We start from the raw sequence: 16,492 nt of genomic DNA on the forward strand, positions 1-16,492 counted from the left end.
ATTAAATGGTTAGTTCACCCAAAAATGCAAATTCTGTCATCATTTACTCACTCTCACGGCGTTCATCTTCTGAACACAAGTGAAATATTTTAATAAAATCTGAGCCAGTTCTGTACATTTCTACATTGAGAGTCTATGCAACTACCAATTTGACGCTTCAAAAAATTAATAGAGATCATAAAACGAAATCAATATTGAATGGTTTAGTCCAGATTTTCTGAAGAGACACGATCGCTTTAACAGATTGAATTTAGGCGTTTTATTCACATATAAACATTTATCAGCCAACATAAACAGATGCTCAAATGAACCTGCTTGACACATGATACACCCCAGTGGTTCTTGCTGAAGCTTAAACTACTGTGTAACACACGAGTGAACCTCATTTATCCTTTCTGGAAGCTCAAATCTGCTGCGTAACACGAGAATGATCCTCATTGGTCATTGCAGAAGATCAAGCATGCTGCGTAAAACACGAGAATGAACCTTGTTGGTCTTTGCAGAAGCTCAAACATACTATTTTTGTATATCTAATGCAAGAATGAACCTATTGATCCTTACAGAAGTTCAAAAGTGCTGTATAAGACACAAGAATGAACCTCATTGGTTCTTGCTGAAGCTCAAACGTGCTGTGTAACACATGAATGAACCTCAGAGGTGCTTGTAGAAGCTGAAACGTGCTGCGTAACGTGAATTAACCACAATGGTTCTTGTGGAAGGTCAAGCGTGCTGCGTAACACACAAGAATGAACCTAAATGGTTCTTACTGAAGCTCAAACGTGCTGCGTAACACAAGAATGAACCTCATTGGTTCTCGCTGAAGCTCAAACGTGCTGTGTAACATGAGACTGAACCTCATTGGTTCTTGTGCAACGTAAATTGTGCTGCGTAACATGATAATGAATGTCGCTGGTTCTTGCTGAAGCTCAAACGTGCTGTCTAACACAGGATAATGAAGGTCATTGGTTCTTGCTGAAGCTCAAACGTGCTGTCTAACACAGGATAATGAAGGTCATTGGTTCTTGCTGAAGCTCAAACGTGCTGTCTAACACAGGATAATGAAGGTCATTGGTTCTTGCTGAAGCTCAAACGTGCTGTCTAACACAGGATAATGAAGGTCATTGGTTCTTGCTGAAGCTTAAACGTGCTGCATAACACAAGAATGAACCTCATTGGTTTTGGGTTCACGCACCTCAAGCAAACATGCGTGAGCTTCCATTTACCACAGCTGATGTGTGAGTTGATTAATGTTTATGTGTGAATAAAAGGCTAAATCCAATCTGTTCATTGTATAAAGCGATCGAGTCTCTTCAGAAAATTTGGACATAGCTGCTAGTTTTACGATCTCTTTACAAACTTTTTGAAGCATCAAAGTGTTAGTAGTGTAGTTGTCAATGGAGGGACATAAATCTCTCAGATTTAATTAAAAACGTCTTCAATTGTGTTCCAAAGATTTTGGGGTAAACTAACCCTTTAATACAGTGGTTCTCAAACAGCCTAAAATTAATATTTCATTATTAATAAGTTAAACAATCAAACTTAATTAAAACAACTTAATAAATAACTTAATACAAATCTAAAAGTGTGTTGGACAATGGGGGCTTTGAGTCAAAACCCCTGTATTCCAGTATAATAAACATAAAACAACTTATAAAAAGACAAGTTAAATACAATTTGAAAATTATGCAGCAAAGCTGCAAAAATTCAGGCACTGCCAACACCAGAATCCTTGTCAGGTAATAAGCTAGACATCTCTGGTACTGTCACTAGCACCTCTTCAACAGTTGGGCTTCTGCAGGCACAGAAGAGGACGGTTCTAAAGCCGGTCAGCTCCAGTACTTTCATCACAGGCGGAGGCGGGTCATACACTGCATCTGGACTTAGGCTGCATGCCTGCTGCTGATCAGCGAGAGACAGAATCTTCTTTGTGCCTTCATGTCGAACCAAACCCCTCTCAGACAAAGTCCCTGAATGCCAGAAATCATATACATTAAATCAGAGCTTTATTTTTTCCTGCTGAATAAGTACAGTACTGTTTTGAAAGAAATGTGTACTTTTATTCTGCAAAGATGCATTAAATTGATCAGAAGTCACAGTAAAGATATTTATGATGTTGCAAAAGGTTTCTATTTCAAATAAAAGGCTGTTATTTTGAACTTTCAATTAATCAAAGTATGTATATCTTGAATATATCTTGAGCAGCAAATCAGAATATTAGAATGATTTCTAAAGGATCATGTGACACTGAAGACTGGAAATTTAGCTTGCATTTTAAAATTGTTCTATTTCACAATACTACTGTTATGTTTTGATCAAATAAAGGCATTCTTGGGGAGTATAAGAAACTTCCAAAAACATTACAAAATCTTACCAAATCAAAGCTGCATTAGGGAATGTTTTAACATGTACTAACCTGTAACTGTGTGCTCTAGAAGAAAAGCCAAAACCCCCACAAAAAAAACCGGTAAGGTTAAAAGAGACCGAAGAAGAACGTCAACACTGGCTACACCTTAACACAACAAGAAGATAATTCTTTCAATGAAACATACTCATGTCCAAATCAATAAATCTAAATTAGGAGTAACACATTAGGAGAAAATACACTCTTGTGGTTTTAGCACCTGTTTGTATGAAACTGTAGTGAAGTCTGAACCAGCGGGGCAGAGCTAATGACATGAACATTGTGAAGCCGATGTTGAAAATGTTGCGTCCCGAGTCCACGTCAGCATGTTGGAAATAAGTTATGCCTGTTGCTACAGCAAGTGCGAAGGTCACACTGAGCACAGCACCTGAGAGAACACGAGCACAAGCGAACATTCAGCCCACGTTTTTATGGCCATTTAGTGTCAGAAAGTCCTCAACTATGTTTTTGAATGGTTCCTAATAACGGACTCCTACGACAGGTTTACATGCATCCAAGGTCAAAAAACACTTCAATTTTCTCACAATATACAATGTAGCATCACATATTTTCTCAGAGTGTCCGAAACGATTGAATAATATATATCCGGTCTCTCTAAGCCCCTCCTATACTAGAGTCTACACTGTTCTGATTGGTCAGATGGCCCACGTTGTTGTGATTGGTCTACCAAAACCAAACAGCCATTTCCATATCTAAATTTCAGCTCTTCTCGACATGTTGACAACACAAACTAGACTCTTCCAGGCCTCAGTTACAACTACAGTGTTTGGGGGCGGGTCAAAGTAGACGTTGTTCACAAGCCATTATGCAAATTTGTAGCAAACCTAAGTGGGTTCGAACAGGAAGTAAGACTGCAGTTACTGACGACTCGTTTCAGGCAGCTCGAAATCTATTCTTTCAAGAGACAAAAACAAAATTTATCGTGCACTTTGATCCTCGAAACTTTTCAGACCTTTTACATTCACAAAAAGCTACAGTATATTATACACAGGACATGACATTCAATTTTTTGCTTGTTTTTTTTGGTTTTCCAAAGTTAAAGTTACTAGCATCTAGGGGTGTCCCCGACTGAAGATTTACACATTCGAATCAGAATTGTCGAATCTCTATGGTCGACTGATAGTCGAATCATCTGTGTGTGTGTGAATCGGTTAGGAGGAGCACAATACTAGTTAGCAGAAGGGTAAAACGATTTTTATTTTCCTTTACACACTGCACACAGCAACAACTTTAAATAAAGCGACCAAAACTGCCTCCCAACTGACAGACGAACTGACAATGGCTTTCTTATTTAGGTTTAAATAAAAGGTAATTTGGTGAAAAAAAAACATTCGTAAATAGTAACATAACATTTTAAAGCCGCGATCGAAATACAGAACATCACACAAATATATAAAAGAACATTTTGATAAATAAACCTAAAAAAAATACCTGTTTAGAGAGGAAAATAACACTTTGAGTGTGTTTACATGTACGTTCTTAAGCCGATTATGCCTTAAGGGGGTCTCACACCGGACACAAAGCTCAGCACCGCATCTCGGGGTATCTCACACCGGACGTTCACATTATATACACGCAAGCTCAATTTTGAATCGACTTCTGACAGAAGAGCTGCACGATGGATGGCTGTATCTTAGCACAGGGTGAAATCAGTATGTACATTGTCGATTTGAGGGAAATATAATATAAATGTAATATAAAACACTGACATGGCGCTCTGTTGCATGGCAGGATTTTAAACAACTTCCTGAGTCGCTGCGGACAGGCGCTGAATGCAGCCGCCGGTGTGTGTGTACACTCATTGAAAACAATGTGTTCGAATTTTAAAGGCGTGGCGGCGCATCCGGTGTGAAGCTCAGCGCCCTCAAAGGGGTCGAAGCTCAGCGCCTCGTCACGTCTTTAAAATATTGAGCACCCCCATATTGCCAAAATGGTATGATCCTCGTTTCATAACACCTGCGAAGATTCAACAGTGAGATCGGCGTTTGAATCCGACTCCGCATATCGATGCATCAAATCTTCGACTATTCGGGGTCACCACTACTAGCAGCAAATGAAATCCGGAATAAATGAAACGAGTGAGTGAAGGGAGGCGGGTTTGTGTGTCAACTCGCTGCCGGAGAGATGAGGAGAGAGAAAACACAGCTGGTATCGTGTCTATTCTGCGAAAAATTAGTTTTGGCAGCGTTTAGATATTTCAGTATCGATATGTATTAAAACAACTATTTTTTGACAACACGACATTCACTAAAAGACTACAAACGTATATAGTTTAGGCTTTATAAAATTCAACCGGATGTTAATGTCTTGATTATACACTATATGAAAAACAATAATATGGACACTTTAAGACTGGAACAGCATAACAGTAGGTTGACCTGATTGTGACATTAAACATTTAAGTGAGTAAACTATAAATGAATAATCACCATGTATGGCCAGAGGGACAGAGCAAAGCATCTGAGCTAATTGAGGAGACACACCCAGAATTAGCAACAAAACCCCGGCGAGCTGCACTGTGCTCCGAGACCCAGACTGAAATATAGCAAGAGAGAAAAAGGCATCAAAAGGATAATGAAGAGATGGTAATAAAAAGCAAAAAAAGTTAATAATTTTAGGCAAACTGAGCAATCACAATACTCGTGTGACATGCATCAATAGATTCTTACCTGGCTGAGGCCAATAACACATGCATTAGGCACACTGCTGCACAGTCCTACTGGCACCCCCATCAGGCCAGCGATCACACTTCCCATGCCATCCGCACACAGGCCCCTGTTACAGGCATGTGCCGGGGGCACGGGAGCCTTCAGAAGCCGAGCTGCCATCACGTACACAGCTGGAGAGCTAATGCTGGCAGACAGGCCTCCAGCCACTCCAGCTGCAATGCTGTTTCCAGACAGCAGAGGGAGTGTTGAGGCTGAAAGTATACAAGAAACAAAAAACATCTGAAGAAAAAGGACAATTTTGAACTTTATTAGTTTATTACTGGTTCGCTGCTAATACCTACAAGGCAACTAAAACTTTTTAAGAAAAAAAACATTATCATATTACCAGGAAGAGGAAAGTCCAGCCAGGGTACAGAGTCATTAGGAAAGACAAAGTCCGATGAATCTGGACTGTGTGTGGACTGAATGAAGGTGGCGTTTCTCTTTGTTGAGAGCATCCTGGTCACAGAGTTAAGATGGACACGACCCCACTGTACCAGTGCGGCACAAACGGCCCAGCTCACCATCACAGATAGAAGTACCTACACAGGACAAACACAAAGAGCAGGAACAATATACTGTATTTGATAATAATAAGGAACCGTCATACAATAACCTCAACAGTATTTAGACCCATGTGTGCATGAATGTCATCGATTTACATACATAAAAAAGATGACCTGAGGGTTAAAATTCATTGCAAAAATGTCTGTAGGTGAAGATCATTCATTTACAGATGATGCCACACAAGTTTAGTTTGATATCTAATGCAATGTATACACTACAGCTCAAACGATTCAGTAAGATTTTTTAATATTTTTAAAATAATTATCTTTATACTGCTCATAAAGGCTGCATTTATCTGATTAAAAGACAGTAATATTTTGAAGTATTATTACAATTTAAATGTAATTTAAATATATATATATATATTTATGTAGGCCTAATTAATTCCTGTGATGAAAAAGCTGAATTTTAGCCGTTTTCAATGTCACATTATCCTTGGTGGGAAAACATACACTTAATTTAATGCGTTTTGGTTATCAAGAAACATTTTTGACTATTATTATCAATGTTGAAAACAGTTATCCTGCTTACTGTTTTTTTGTGGAACTGTTATAAAACATTTCTGGATTCTTAGATGAAAATTCGTTTGAATTAAAAATGTTTTGTAACACGTCTCTACGCTCGTTTTGATCAATTTAATGCGTCCTTGCTAAATAAAAGTATGAATTTCCTTTAAAAAAAATCATATTGACACCAAGCTTTTGAACAGTAGCGTAAATCTGTTTTATATTCTATATTTTCTATAAATATATACCAATCTTAAAAAGAAAACAATCATTAAGTCCATGTTCATTTCTGATACATTTTAACATTTTAATTTATAAATGAACTATAATAAATACATTTGATTAGATACACACAAACATCCCCACATTAATAGGATTACACAGACTCGGATGAGAATAATAACTAGACAGTCAGACACTGTCTAGTATCACACAGCACAGAAAAAACAATATGAATTTCCCAAAAGCAAGATTCCAGTACGAGCTTACGATCACTCATAAAAAGCCTCAAACTGTTTCCCATAACCTTTGACAACATTCAGCGCCATATTAAATTAAGAACATTTTAGCCAAAGATCACTGTAACACAACGCACATCTTTGGTGGGAAACTTTACCCAGATCAATGATATAATCTTCTTACAGGCAAAATATCAATCTAATATGCTGCAGGTTAAAAGCGGTAAAAGAGCTTGACAACCAGTGCAACAGGAAATCCCATATATCATGAGTGAAGGTGTCTGTGTTAGACTAGTTTTGGAAGTAGACGTAAACTTCTCTTTTGTGGAAACTTTAACGGTTAAGAAACACTTGCAATGGCTCTCAAAGTCACTTTTGCCCAGAATTTACCCCCGATTTATAGTCTGGAAAAATGTATGCTAGTTGCCGAATTTCAGAGCCGGTTTAATTTCCTACAAACTTGTATAGTGTATGATGGGCACAGACTATGAATCCATCGTTATATATTGAACCAATTTTAGAACTGGGTTTTCATTTGTAATGCAAGCCGCATTTTTCTGCATGAGATTGTTGTTTTCAGAGAGACTTAGTGTTTGATCCACAGTCTTTTAGTGTGCGATGCCCAGTTCTCTGTAAACGTTTTACAATGTCACCAAGTGTATGACACCTAGTGTTTTAGAAGTCTTGTAGTGCGTTCCAGTCTTTAAGTTGTAGTAAGCAATTTCTGAGAATCACTGTTGAAAATCGATCGGGCCGAGCACCATAACACACTTGTAGCCAATCAGCAGTAGGGGGCGTGTCCACCTATGAGGGAGATTTGAAGAAAAACTGTAGAAAGAGAAATGACTGAGAGACATTACAAAAGAGAAAAGCAATATCACTGGAAAAGGGGTTTTGACCAGGCAAGAGCTTTAGGACTCTTGTTAGTATTAGAAAAGCTTTCCAGCGCTTGAGAGAAAGTAGGAAGGCCTAAAAATGGATGCCGAGGTTGCGTTATTTTCCATATGTGAGTAACATTGTATTTGCTATGTTTCACAGCACCAAGCTATGCTGTTATTGTAATGTTAGCTTTAGTAACAGGGCAGTTTTGAGTGTCATTGCATTTTCTGCGTGTTCATGAATTTTGGGGGAGGAGCAACAAAGTAGTGATGTCCGGTTCACGAACTAATCGTTCTTTTTAACCGGATCTTTACAGTGAACTGTTCGAACCAGTTCACCAAATCGAACTGAATCATTCTAAATGGTTCACTTCTCAAATCAGCACTGATCCCACAAGTTACTATAGTTATAACTTTCTGACATGAGTGACAGTCTCTCCGACTAGAAATAAACTAATATCTTGAAGTAGATGTATTAACTCCAACCATTAGCCGAAGTGAGACATGTTTTGCTGTGAGAGCTCACGAGCAGCTGATACTGAGCATGCGCGTGTAACCGAACGTAGTGGTTTTCGGATCAGCAGTACAGAATCTAAAACCGTTTCTGTCGGACACGTTCGATACTGAGAACCGATGAGCCGCACATGCGTGTTATTTGTTCAGAGGAGTTTCAAGTGTATAAAAATAATCACGTTTGGAAACATCATAACAAAGCTGTCTTATCACTGTATTATTTTAAAGTTTGGAAACAATGGATTGTAAAACGGTCAAATTAAAGATTTATTTATTTTATCAATAATGCATGATATTTTCAGGAACAGCTTTTTTCTTATTTAATTTCTAAGTCGATACACTTTTTAAAATGTAATCAAAACAGTAGGTTTGATATTGACTACATATTCAGCTTGCAGCAGTTCGCAGCTCAGCACACACACACACACACACACACTAATACAGCGGTTCTCGAGTCAGATCGACCGGGTTGCAACGGATCTCGGATCAGCAGTACAGAATCGAGAACTGATCTTTCGGACATGTTCGATTCTGAGAACCGGTGAGCGGAGATACTGAGCATGCGTGATAGCGTCGTAACCGAACTGTTTCTCTCAGAGGGGGACAGCTGATGCTGATAATACATGAGCACGGGTGAACTGAGGATTTGTGTAAGTATGTAATGTCAATAAGTTTATTTAATCAGTGTAAAGCATCAGTGTTTGCACGACAGTGGCTGTATTGGGTGCTGTTGCAATACATAAATGAAAAAATTTATCCAAGATGATGATGATATCAATAATAATTATATTACTATACTAAGTTTTGATTAGAAATACTTTATATGGATGTGTTTGAATGTATTTTCATCCGCCGGGATCATTGAAACAAACTGTCAGAAAGAACCGCCTTCCCATGAACCTTCCCATCACTACAACGATACGAGGGGTGTGTTTGTTTGAGATGATTTCAAATATCAACAGTGTTTTTCAGAAATCGTTTACTGTGCCTTTAAGTCATCCTGAATTTGAACATCCCTTGATTTAACTCCCTTTCCAATCACCGTACTACCTGTCCACTTGATCCTATACCCACTCACCTCCTTCAGGCCATTTCTTCTTCAATCACTCCTGCACTCACTCACATTGTCAACACTTCTCTTCACACTGGAAACTTTCCCACAGCATTTAAGCAGGCTCGGGTAACCCCACTGCTTAAGAAACCCTCTCTGAATCCAGCACTTTTAGAAAACTACAGACTGGTATCCCTTCTGCCTTTCATTGCAAAGACACTTGAGCGAGTTGTGTTCAATCAACTCTCTGTGTTTCTTGAACAGAACAACCTCCTGGACAACAACCATTCCGGCTTCAAAAGTGGCCACTCGACTGAGACTGGCTTGCTCTCGGTAACTGAGGCACTGAGACTGGCAAAAGCAGCTTCCAAATCCTCAGTTCTCATCCTGCTGGATCTGTCTGCTGCTTTTGACACAGTTAACCACTAGATCCTCCTGTCAACACTTAAGAAGACGGGTGTGGTGTGGCAAGCAGCGGGGCGAGGGACCGCGAGAGCGGGCCGGTGATTAATGTCAACGAGTGCCAGCTGCGTGGCACACCGGTCTCGTCTCGCGGCCATGTGACGGGAGCATAAAAGGAGGAACATGGCAGCGGAAGACGAGAGAGGACCAGGCCTGGATTTTATGTTATGTTTTGTTTTTGTGTTATTATGTGTTTGTGGGCAGTCGTCCGTGAGGAGCTGCCCACGTGTTATTTTGTGTGTGTTCGCGGGCAGTCGTCCGTGAGGGGCTGCCCGCGGTTTTACTTTCATTTTGTTTATTTATTTTGAATAAATGTTTTTGAACGTTCGCCGGTTCCCGCCTCCTTCCTTCCCATCTACGAACATCGTTACAACGGGGATCTAAGGAACTGCTCTCCAGTGGTTCAGGTCTTACCTCTCTGGTAGGTCCTACAGGGTGTCATGGAGAGGTGTCTTAAGTCTCATCATCTAGCTACTGGGGTTCCCCAGGGCTCAGTGCTTGGACCACTTCTCTTCTCCAACTACATGTCATCATTAGGCTCTGCCATTCAGAAACACGGCTTCTCCTATCACTGCTATGCTGATGACACTCAACTCTACTTCTCATTTCAACCAGGTGATCCTACAGTCAGTGTTCGTATCGCTGCCTGTCTGACAGACATTTCTGACTGGATGAAGGAGCATCCCCATCAACTCAATATTGCAAAGACAGAATTACTTGTTTTCTCAACCAACCCAGCACTTCATCAAAATTTCTCCATTTAGCTTGGTTCATCAACCATAACTCCATCCAGGACAGCCAGGAACCTTGGAGTTGTGATTGATGACCATTTAAACTTCACTGACCACATTACTGCAACTGCCCGGTCCTGCAGATTTGCTTTATACATTAGAAAGATTAGACCCTTCCTATCAGAACAGGCTGCACAACTCCTGGTTCAAGCTCTTGCTCTCTCCAGACTGGACTATTGTAATGCTCTTCTGGCTGGGCTTCCAGCATGCACTATCAAACCCTTGCAGCTGATCCAGAATGCAGCGGCGAGAGTGATCTTTAATGAGCCGAAGAGAGCGCATGTTAAGCCTCTCTTCATCAGACTGCACTGGTTGCCAATGGCTACTCGCATCAAATTCAAGGCACTAGTTCTCGCCTACAAAACAACCACTGGCTCTGCACCAATATACCTAAACTCGCTTGTTCAGACTTACACACCCTCCAGAAGCTTGAGTTCTGCGAGTGAGCGACGCCTCGTGGTTCCATCCTAAAGAGGCATGAAATCTTTCTCACGGACATTTTGCTGGACCGTTCCCACCTGGTGGAATGACCTGCCGATCTCAATTCGTGCTGCCGAGTCTGTAGCCATTTTTAAAAAACATCTTAAGACACATCTCTTCCAACTGCACCTGACCAATAAAGAATAGCACTTAACTATCCATTCATTTTTGTTTGTTTGTCCAACAACAACAACAACAACAACAACAAAAACAATTGTGTACTGTGCTAATTAACTGAGACTTCTTACAGCTCTTACAGGTTGTTGGCCTTGTTTGTTTCGTTGCTTATATTGCTCTCCCCTTTTTTGTAAGTCGCTTTGGATAAAAGCGTCTGCTTAAATGATTAAATGTAAATGTAAATGCAACTCACAGAGAGTCTCCTGGAAACAGAGAACACAGACAGCCGCCGAAATGTGTGCAAATGCTGAGAGAGGATGACTAGAAGCACAACTGCCCTAAAAAAAAGAAAGGGAAAAAAAAGAAATTTAGAGTGTTCTGTGTATCTGTGAACACTGAGTTCACAAGAAGAAACACTTATTCTTGCACCTGTTCTTATTTAACCTTGAATGATTATCACCAGTATTTCTGTATCTTTCAATTAGTAAAAACATGACAAAACAGCATCATACACTGCTATTTCTTTCCTTGACGTATTGTTGTACAAACAAAATAATAGTTTAATGGACTTGCTTTATATTAAGTGTCTTTAATGTACTAGCATTTTTAAAAAAAATATCGTAACACTTTATTTTAATGTGTCCATGTTGCATATGCTGCATGTATTTACATTAGTAATAATAATAGCTATAAACTAGGCATGCAACTATTGTAAATATACCATACCATAAACCTACCCATGCCACCAAACCAGTCCCTAACCTTATCCGTATCCCACCTTTTGCAATTGCAATACAATATGAATACAATAAGCACATTGTAATGAACAGATGATGTAGTACATAAAAAAGATACCCGTGTACACAATATGAAAATTATATCCTTACAGTGCAGCCATCCCCCAGTGGTCAGAACAAAGCAGCGCTGCCTCCCTGTAGATGGAAAAACCCAAGATGCAAAGGACAGGGGCCAGAACTAATGGTCCACAACGTCGCAGTGCAAACCCACTCAGACCAGTCAAACCCACGGCTAACTGCACAATACCTGCAACCAAAGTCATGCCTCTCAACTGCACACACACCAACACACACAGAATGCTCTGTAAGTATAATTATATATATGGACAAGCGCCAACAAACACACAAATCAAGATGATAAACATGAAATGATACAAGATGAAATATTCATTTATCATTAAATAAATCAAATAAAAGACAAATTTGGATATGCCTGTTTGGTAAGTGGGAGCTGGCGTTACAATGCGCAACAGCAGAACAATGTGACAATGGAGGGGTGGTCTGAATGTTCAGCACCACGGACAGCACTGTGCTCTACCTCTCTTATTGGGTGTGCTGGGGCCACAGGCTCCGCCGCTTCAACACACTGCCCCCTGCAGGCCACAGGAGTCCCTACCAAACAATACAATTACAATCAGATTTCACAATCAGAATCAAAATGAGATTTTGTTGTAGTATATTTACACACGCAAGGAATCTGTCTTAGTGCAAATAAACAACAACTAAAACAGTACACAGGTAATAAACTAAAGATATGTGACGAAAGAAATAACTCTGTAAAGTGTGCCCATCATATACTAATCATATTCACCTGTCAGTGGTCATAATATTATGCCATTATCTCTTCTTGTTAGTGGATGGGATATATTAGGGAGCAAGTGAACATTTTGTCCTCACTGTTGATGTGTTAGAAGCAGGAAAAATGGGCAAGTGTAATGATTTGAGCGAGTTTGACAAGTGCCAAATTGTGATGGCTAGACGACTGGGTCAGAGCATCTCTAAAACTGCAGCTCTTGTGGGATGTTCCCAGTCTGCAGTGGTCAGTATCTATCAAACGTTCTCCAAGGATGGAACAGTGGTGAACGGGTGACAGTGTCATGGGTGGCCAAGGCTCAATGATGCACGTGGGGAGCGAAGGCTGGCCTGTGTGGTCTGATCAAAAGCTTTGCTCAAGAAGTTTTTACTGGTTCTGACAGAAATGTGTCAGAATACACAGTGCAACGCAGTTCATTACATATAGGGCTGCATATGCACAGACCAGTCAGGGTGCCCATGCTGAACCCTGTCCACCTCCGAAAAGCGGCAACAGTGGGCAAATGAGCATCAGAACCGGACCTCGGAGCAACGGAAGAAGTTTCTTTTACATCACGTGGCTGGCTGGGTGCGTCGCTTACCTGTGGAACACATGGCACCAGGATGCACTACGGGAAGAAGGCAAGCCAGCAGCGGCAGTGTGATAGTTTAGGCAATGTTCTGCTGGGAATCTTTGAGGCCTGCCGTCTATGTGGATGTGTTACTTTGATACATAAAACCTATCTAAGCATTGTTGCAGACCATGTACACCCTTTCATGGAAATGGTATTCCCTGGTGGCTGTGGCCTCTTTCAGCAGGATAATGCGCCCTGCCACAAAGCAAAAATGGTTCAAGAATGGTTTGAGGAGCACAGCAAGTTTGACTGGGTGTTGACTTGGCCTCCAAATTTCCCAGATCTCAATCCATCTGTGGGAAGTGCTGAACAAACAAGTCTGATCATGGAGGCCTCACCTGGCAACTTACAGGACTTAAAGGATCTGCTGCTAACATCTTGATACCAGATACCACAACACACCTTCAGTCTTGTGCGGTCCAGTTTATTCAGCAGGGATGCATTAAATTGATCAAAAATGATAGTAAAGACATTTAAAATGTTCCAAATGATTTCTATTTCAAATAAATGCTATTTTTTTATTTTTTTTTACTTTCTATTCATCAAATAATTGGTAGTCTTTGTAATTAATGAGACATTTATATAGCGCTTTCATATGTACTACTGTACACCCAAAGCGCTTTACACTCATGTCAGTGATCTCTACTCAACCACCACCATTGTTAGCAAGTCTTTGTAGAATTTGTAGAAGTAAAAAATGTATCAGGTTTCACACAAATATAAAAACTGTTTTCAACATTGTTAATATCAAAAAAGGCTTCTTTAGCAGAAAATCAGCATATTAGAATGCAGAGGTGGACAGTAACTAAGTACATTTACTTGAGTACTGTACTTAAGTACACTTTTTGAGTATCTGTACTTTACTGGAGTATAATTTTTTCTGGATACTTTTACTTTTACTTCACTACATTTGAAAGACAAATATTGTACTTTTTACTCCACTACATTTCTATCTAGGTCGAAAGTCATTTCTGCAGCAGCTCTGAAAGTCGGAGGATGATTTTTTCCTTCTTTAAAAGGTTTTTTGTTGTTGTTGTTTCAGACAGTCTGTCAGGAATCACTCTTATAGGGTCGTATACATTTTCCCAACTTTTTTTGAACATTGATCAGTTCATAGCAAAATGGAAGAAGATGGTTCTTAGGCGCAAGTGTGTGCACCCATAGCCATACTTTGAAAGTATGTTTCAGTTTTAAAAAAAATCAAGATTAGTTTAGTTGGCATACACTTGGTGCATGTCTTATAAAATATTAAAAATATAAACATCCGGGATAAAGAGAAGAGTAAAGTTGGGAGTATATGAAAAGTGTATCAGTGTATTGGATCCATGCATTTGGCCTTAAAGTGACATCAGCTTTGTAAAGAGCTTTGTAACTTTTCTACAAGTATTTAAATGAGTTTAAGTTAGTCGTATGCTAGTATGACGGATGGAGCATCACTGACTGGCTTAAACCATGATGACAGTGTGCATTTAAATAACTATAATAAAATAATGCATTGGCAAACAATCATATACAGATAAAATTAACATCAATGACTTTGTTTTCTGTTGCTTTAATTTAAATAATGTGTTTAATTGGGTAGATTATTAGATTGTCTTTGACTTCATTTTAATTATGGTTCGTACCATTCTGACCTGACTGAGCAGAGAGTAGGGCTAGGGCAGGGATCAGAAAGTCCAAAGATGGAGCCTGGATCAATGGCAAACTGAGAACAGAGGAAACATTGGACTTAATCCTATAGATTGTTTTGTACTTTAGTACAACTGTATCAACTTACAGGAAAAGCAACATGGGCAAATGTAACCTTACCGTGATCCAGTCCAGCTCTGCAGCAGTGTAGATATACCAGAGTAAAAGAGCAGATGGGCCACGATTCTTTCCTTGTCTACTTCCTGAATTAGTGCACTCACAACCAATGCACACAGAGAGGACAGTACCAACACATGCTTCATGAAGACAGAGGGGAAAAAACAGACCTTTACATTTTTATGCCCTTTTCACCAAGTTTGCTCTGTGAGTTTTACATTTATGTAGTAGGTTATGACTTGTAATATGAAAGTATGTTCTCGAATTACCAAAAGAACTCAAGGATGACTTCAGATTTAACATATATCGTGTTCATACACGCAGGAATTGAAGTGCATGCTTTTATTGTACTTATAGTGTTACTTGACATTATCAACTTGTAAAAGATTAAAAAATATAATAATATCTATAAAAAATAAAATAAAGACTTACTTGCAGTGCAAGGGTAATATTCAGCAATAATGAGGGACTGCAATCCACGTCTAGGCTCTTCATTCCTCCAGGTTTTTCCGGGTCCAAAGGGTTTTCTTTACATGTAGACAGTTTCTTACATCTATTAGTCCTCACCATTGTTTCTGACTGTCTTTCCTCCTTCTTGATCTTTCCTTTAAATGCTATTTGGTCTGTCACTGTTTACAATGTTAGCTTTCTCCTTTCGTCTTTCTGTTTCCCCCTCATACTATGGCCTTTGACTCACTTATGCAACGTGCAGTTTTTCATCAGCATTACTTCTTTTAATCATTATCTTCCTATTGACTTAAAATAACAATGGATTGTTGCAACAGCTTTGCTTGAGAAGCTGATATGACCTGTGGAGAAAGAAATGTGATTATGCTTGCCACTGTTAAACATACCCTTGAGAAAAATGAATGTGCCTAATTGTATTGAATGCGCATTTATAGTGTACTTCAAATCTTAAAGTATACTTTAAAAACCGTACTTACTTACAGATAACATAATAGTGATACAATAAAAGGCCATTTGTGTGTACTTAGAGTGAGTACACACACTATGTTTATTAACAAATTTAAGTGCACTTTGTAATAATGTCAAATTAAAAGTTTTGCTCACACACTTTATTTGGTAACACTTTCTTTTAGTGTCCTTGTTACATATGTTTATGTACTTAGCATAGTAATAACACTAAATTATGCATAATTGCATGCAACTAACCCTCAACCAAACCCTAATCCTACCCTAACACGACATGAAGTTACTAAATATTATTCAGTAGTACTTAAACATATAGTTACACTGTAACAATTACACCTTTAAATAAAGTGTAACCCTTTAAGGTGTCATTGTTACAGTGTAATTATGTATTTAAAGGGATAGTTCACTTTGAAATTAAATTTTGATATGTTTTAGCTTACCTCATGGGCATCCGAGATGTAGGAGTATTTGTTTCCCCAGTAGTTTCAATTTTGATCATTTTAGGTCAAACCGTTCTTGTCTGTGCCTTACATAATGCAGGTCTATGGTCACCACCTCAAGAGAAGTCCAAATGAA

The 16,492-nt window shown here is 39.2% G+C and overlaps 1 protein-coding gene across 2 annotated transcripts; it reads right to left on the reverse strand.

Annotated features, from left to right (window-relative positions):
• Window positions 1-64: 64 nt before the first annotated feature.
• slc23a3 (solute carrier family 23 member 3) lies at window positions 65-16,018 on the reverse strand. 2 transcript variants are annotated; one of them, XM_067443484.1, is made up of 12 exons: window positions 15,416-16,018; window positions 14,987-15,123; window positions 14,812-14,882; window positions 12,289-12,362; window positions 11,841-12,022; window positions 11,207-11,291; window positions 5,477-5,672; window positions 5,092-5,342; window positions 4,852-4,957; window positions 2,622-2,789; window positions 2,414-2,509; window positions 65-1,967 (listed from the first exon to the last, which is right to left on the reverse strand). In XM_067443484.1, exons 1-12 carry the CDS (start codon window positions 15,551-15,553, stop codon window positions 1,705-1,707), a joined length of 1,767 nt encoding a protein of 588 aa, XP_067299585.1. In that variant the 5' UTR covers window positions 15,554-16,018; the 3' UTR covers window positions 65-1,704. The 2 variants fall into 2 exon arrangements, with proteins under 2 accessions (XP_067299585.1, XP_067299584.1); XM_067443483.1 differs by having other exon boundaries at window positions 14,803-14,882.
• Between the last annotated feature and the right edge of the window lie 474 nt (window positions 16,019-16,492).

The sequence above is a fragment of the Pseudorasbora parva genome, chromosome 5, assembly GCF_024679245.1.
Source record: "Pseudorasbora parva isolate DD20220531a chromosome 5, ASM2467924v1, whole genome shotgun sequence".
NCBI lineage: Eukaryota > Metazoa > Chordata > Actinopteri > Cypriniformes > Gobionidae > Pseudorasbora > Pseudorasbora parva.

Coding starts and splice junctions, on each gene's coding strand:
- slc23a3 (XM_067443483.1), bottom strand. CDS start 15,553: ATGGTGAGGACTAATAGATGTAAGAAACTGTCTACATGTAAAGAAAAC. Junction 12,363..14,802: donor TGCTCAGTCAGGTCAGAATG/GTACGAACCATA, acceptor ATTGTTTGGTAG/GGACTCCTGTGGCCTGCAGG. Junction 2,510..2,621: donor CTACAGTTTCATACAAACAG/GTGCTAAAACCA, acceptor TGTTGTGTTAAG/GTGTAGCCAGTGTTGACGTT.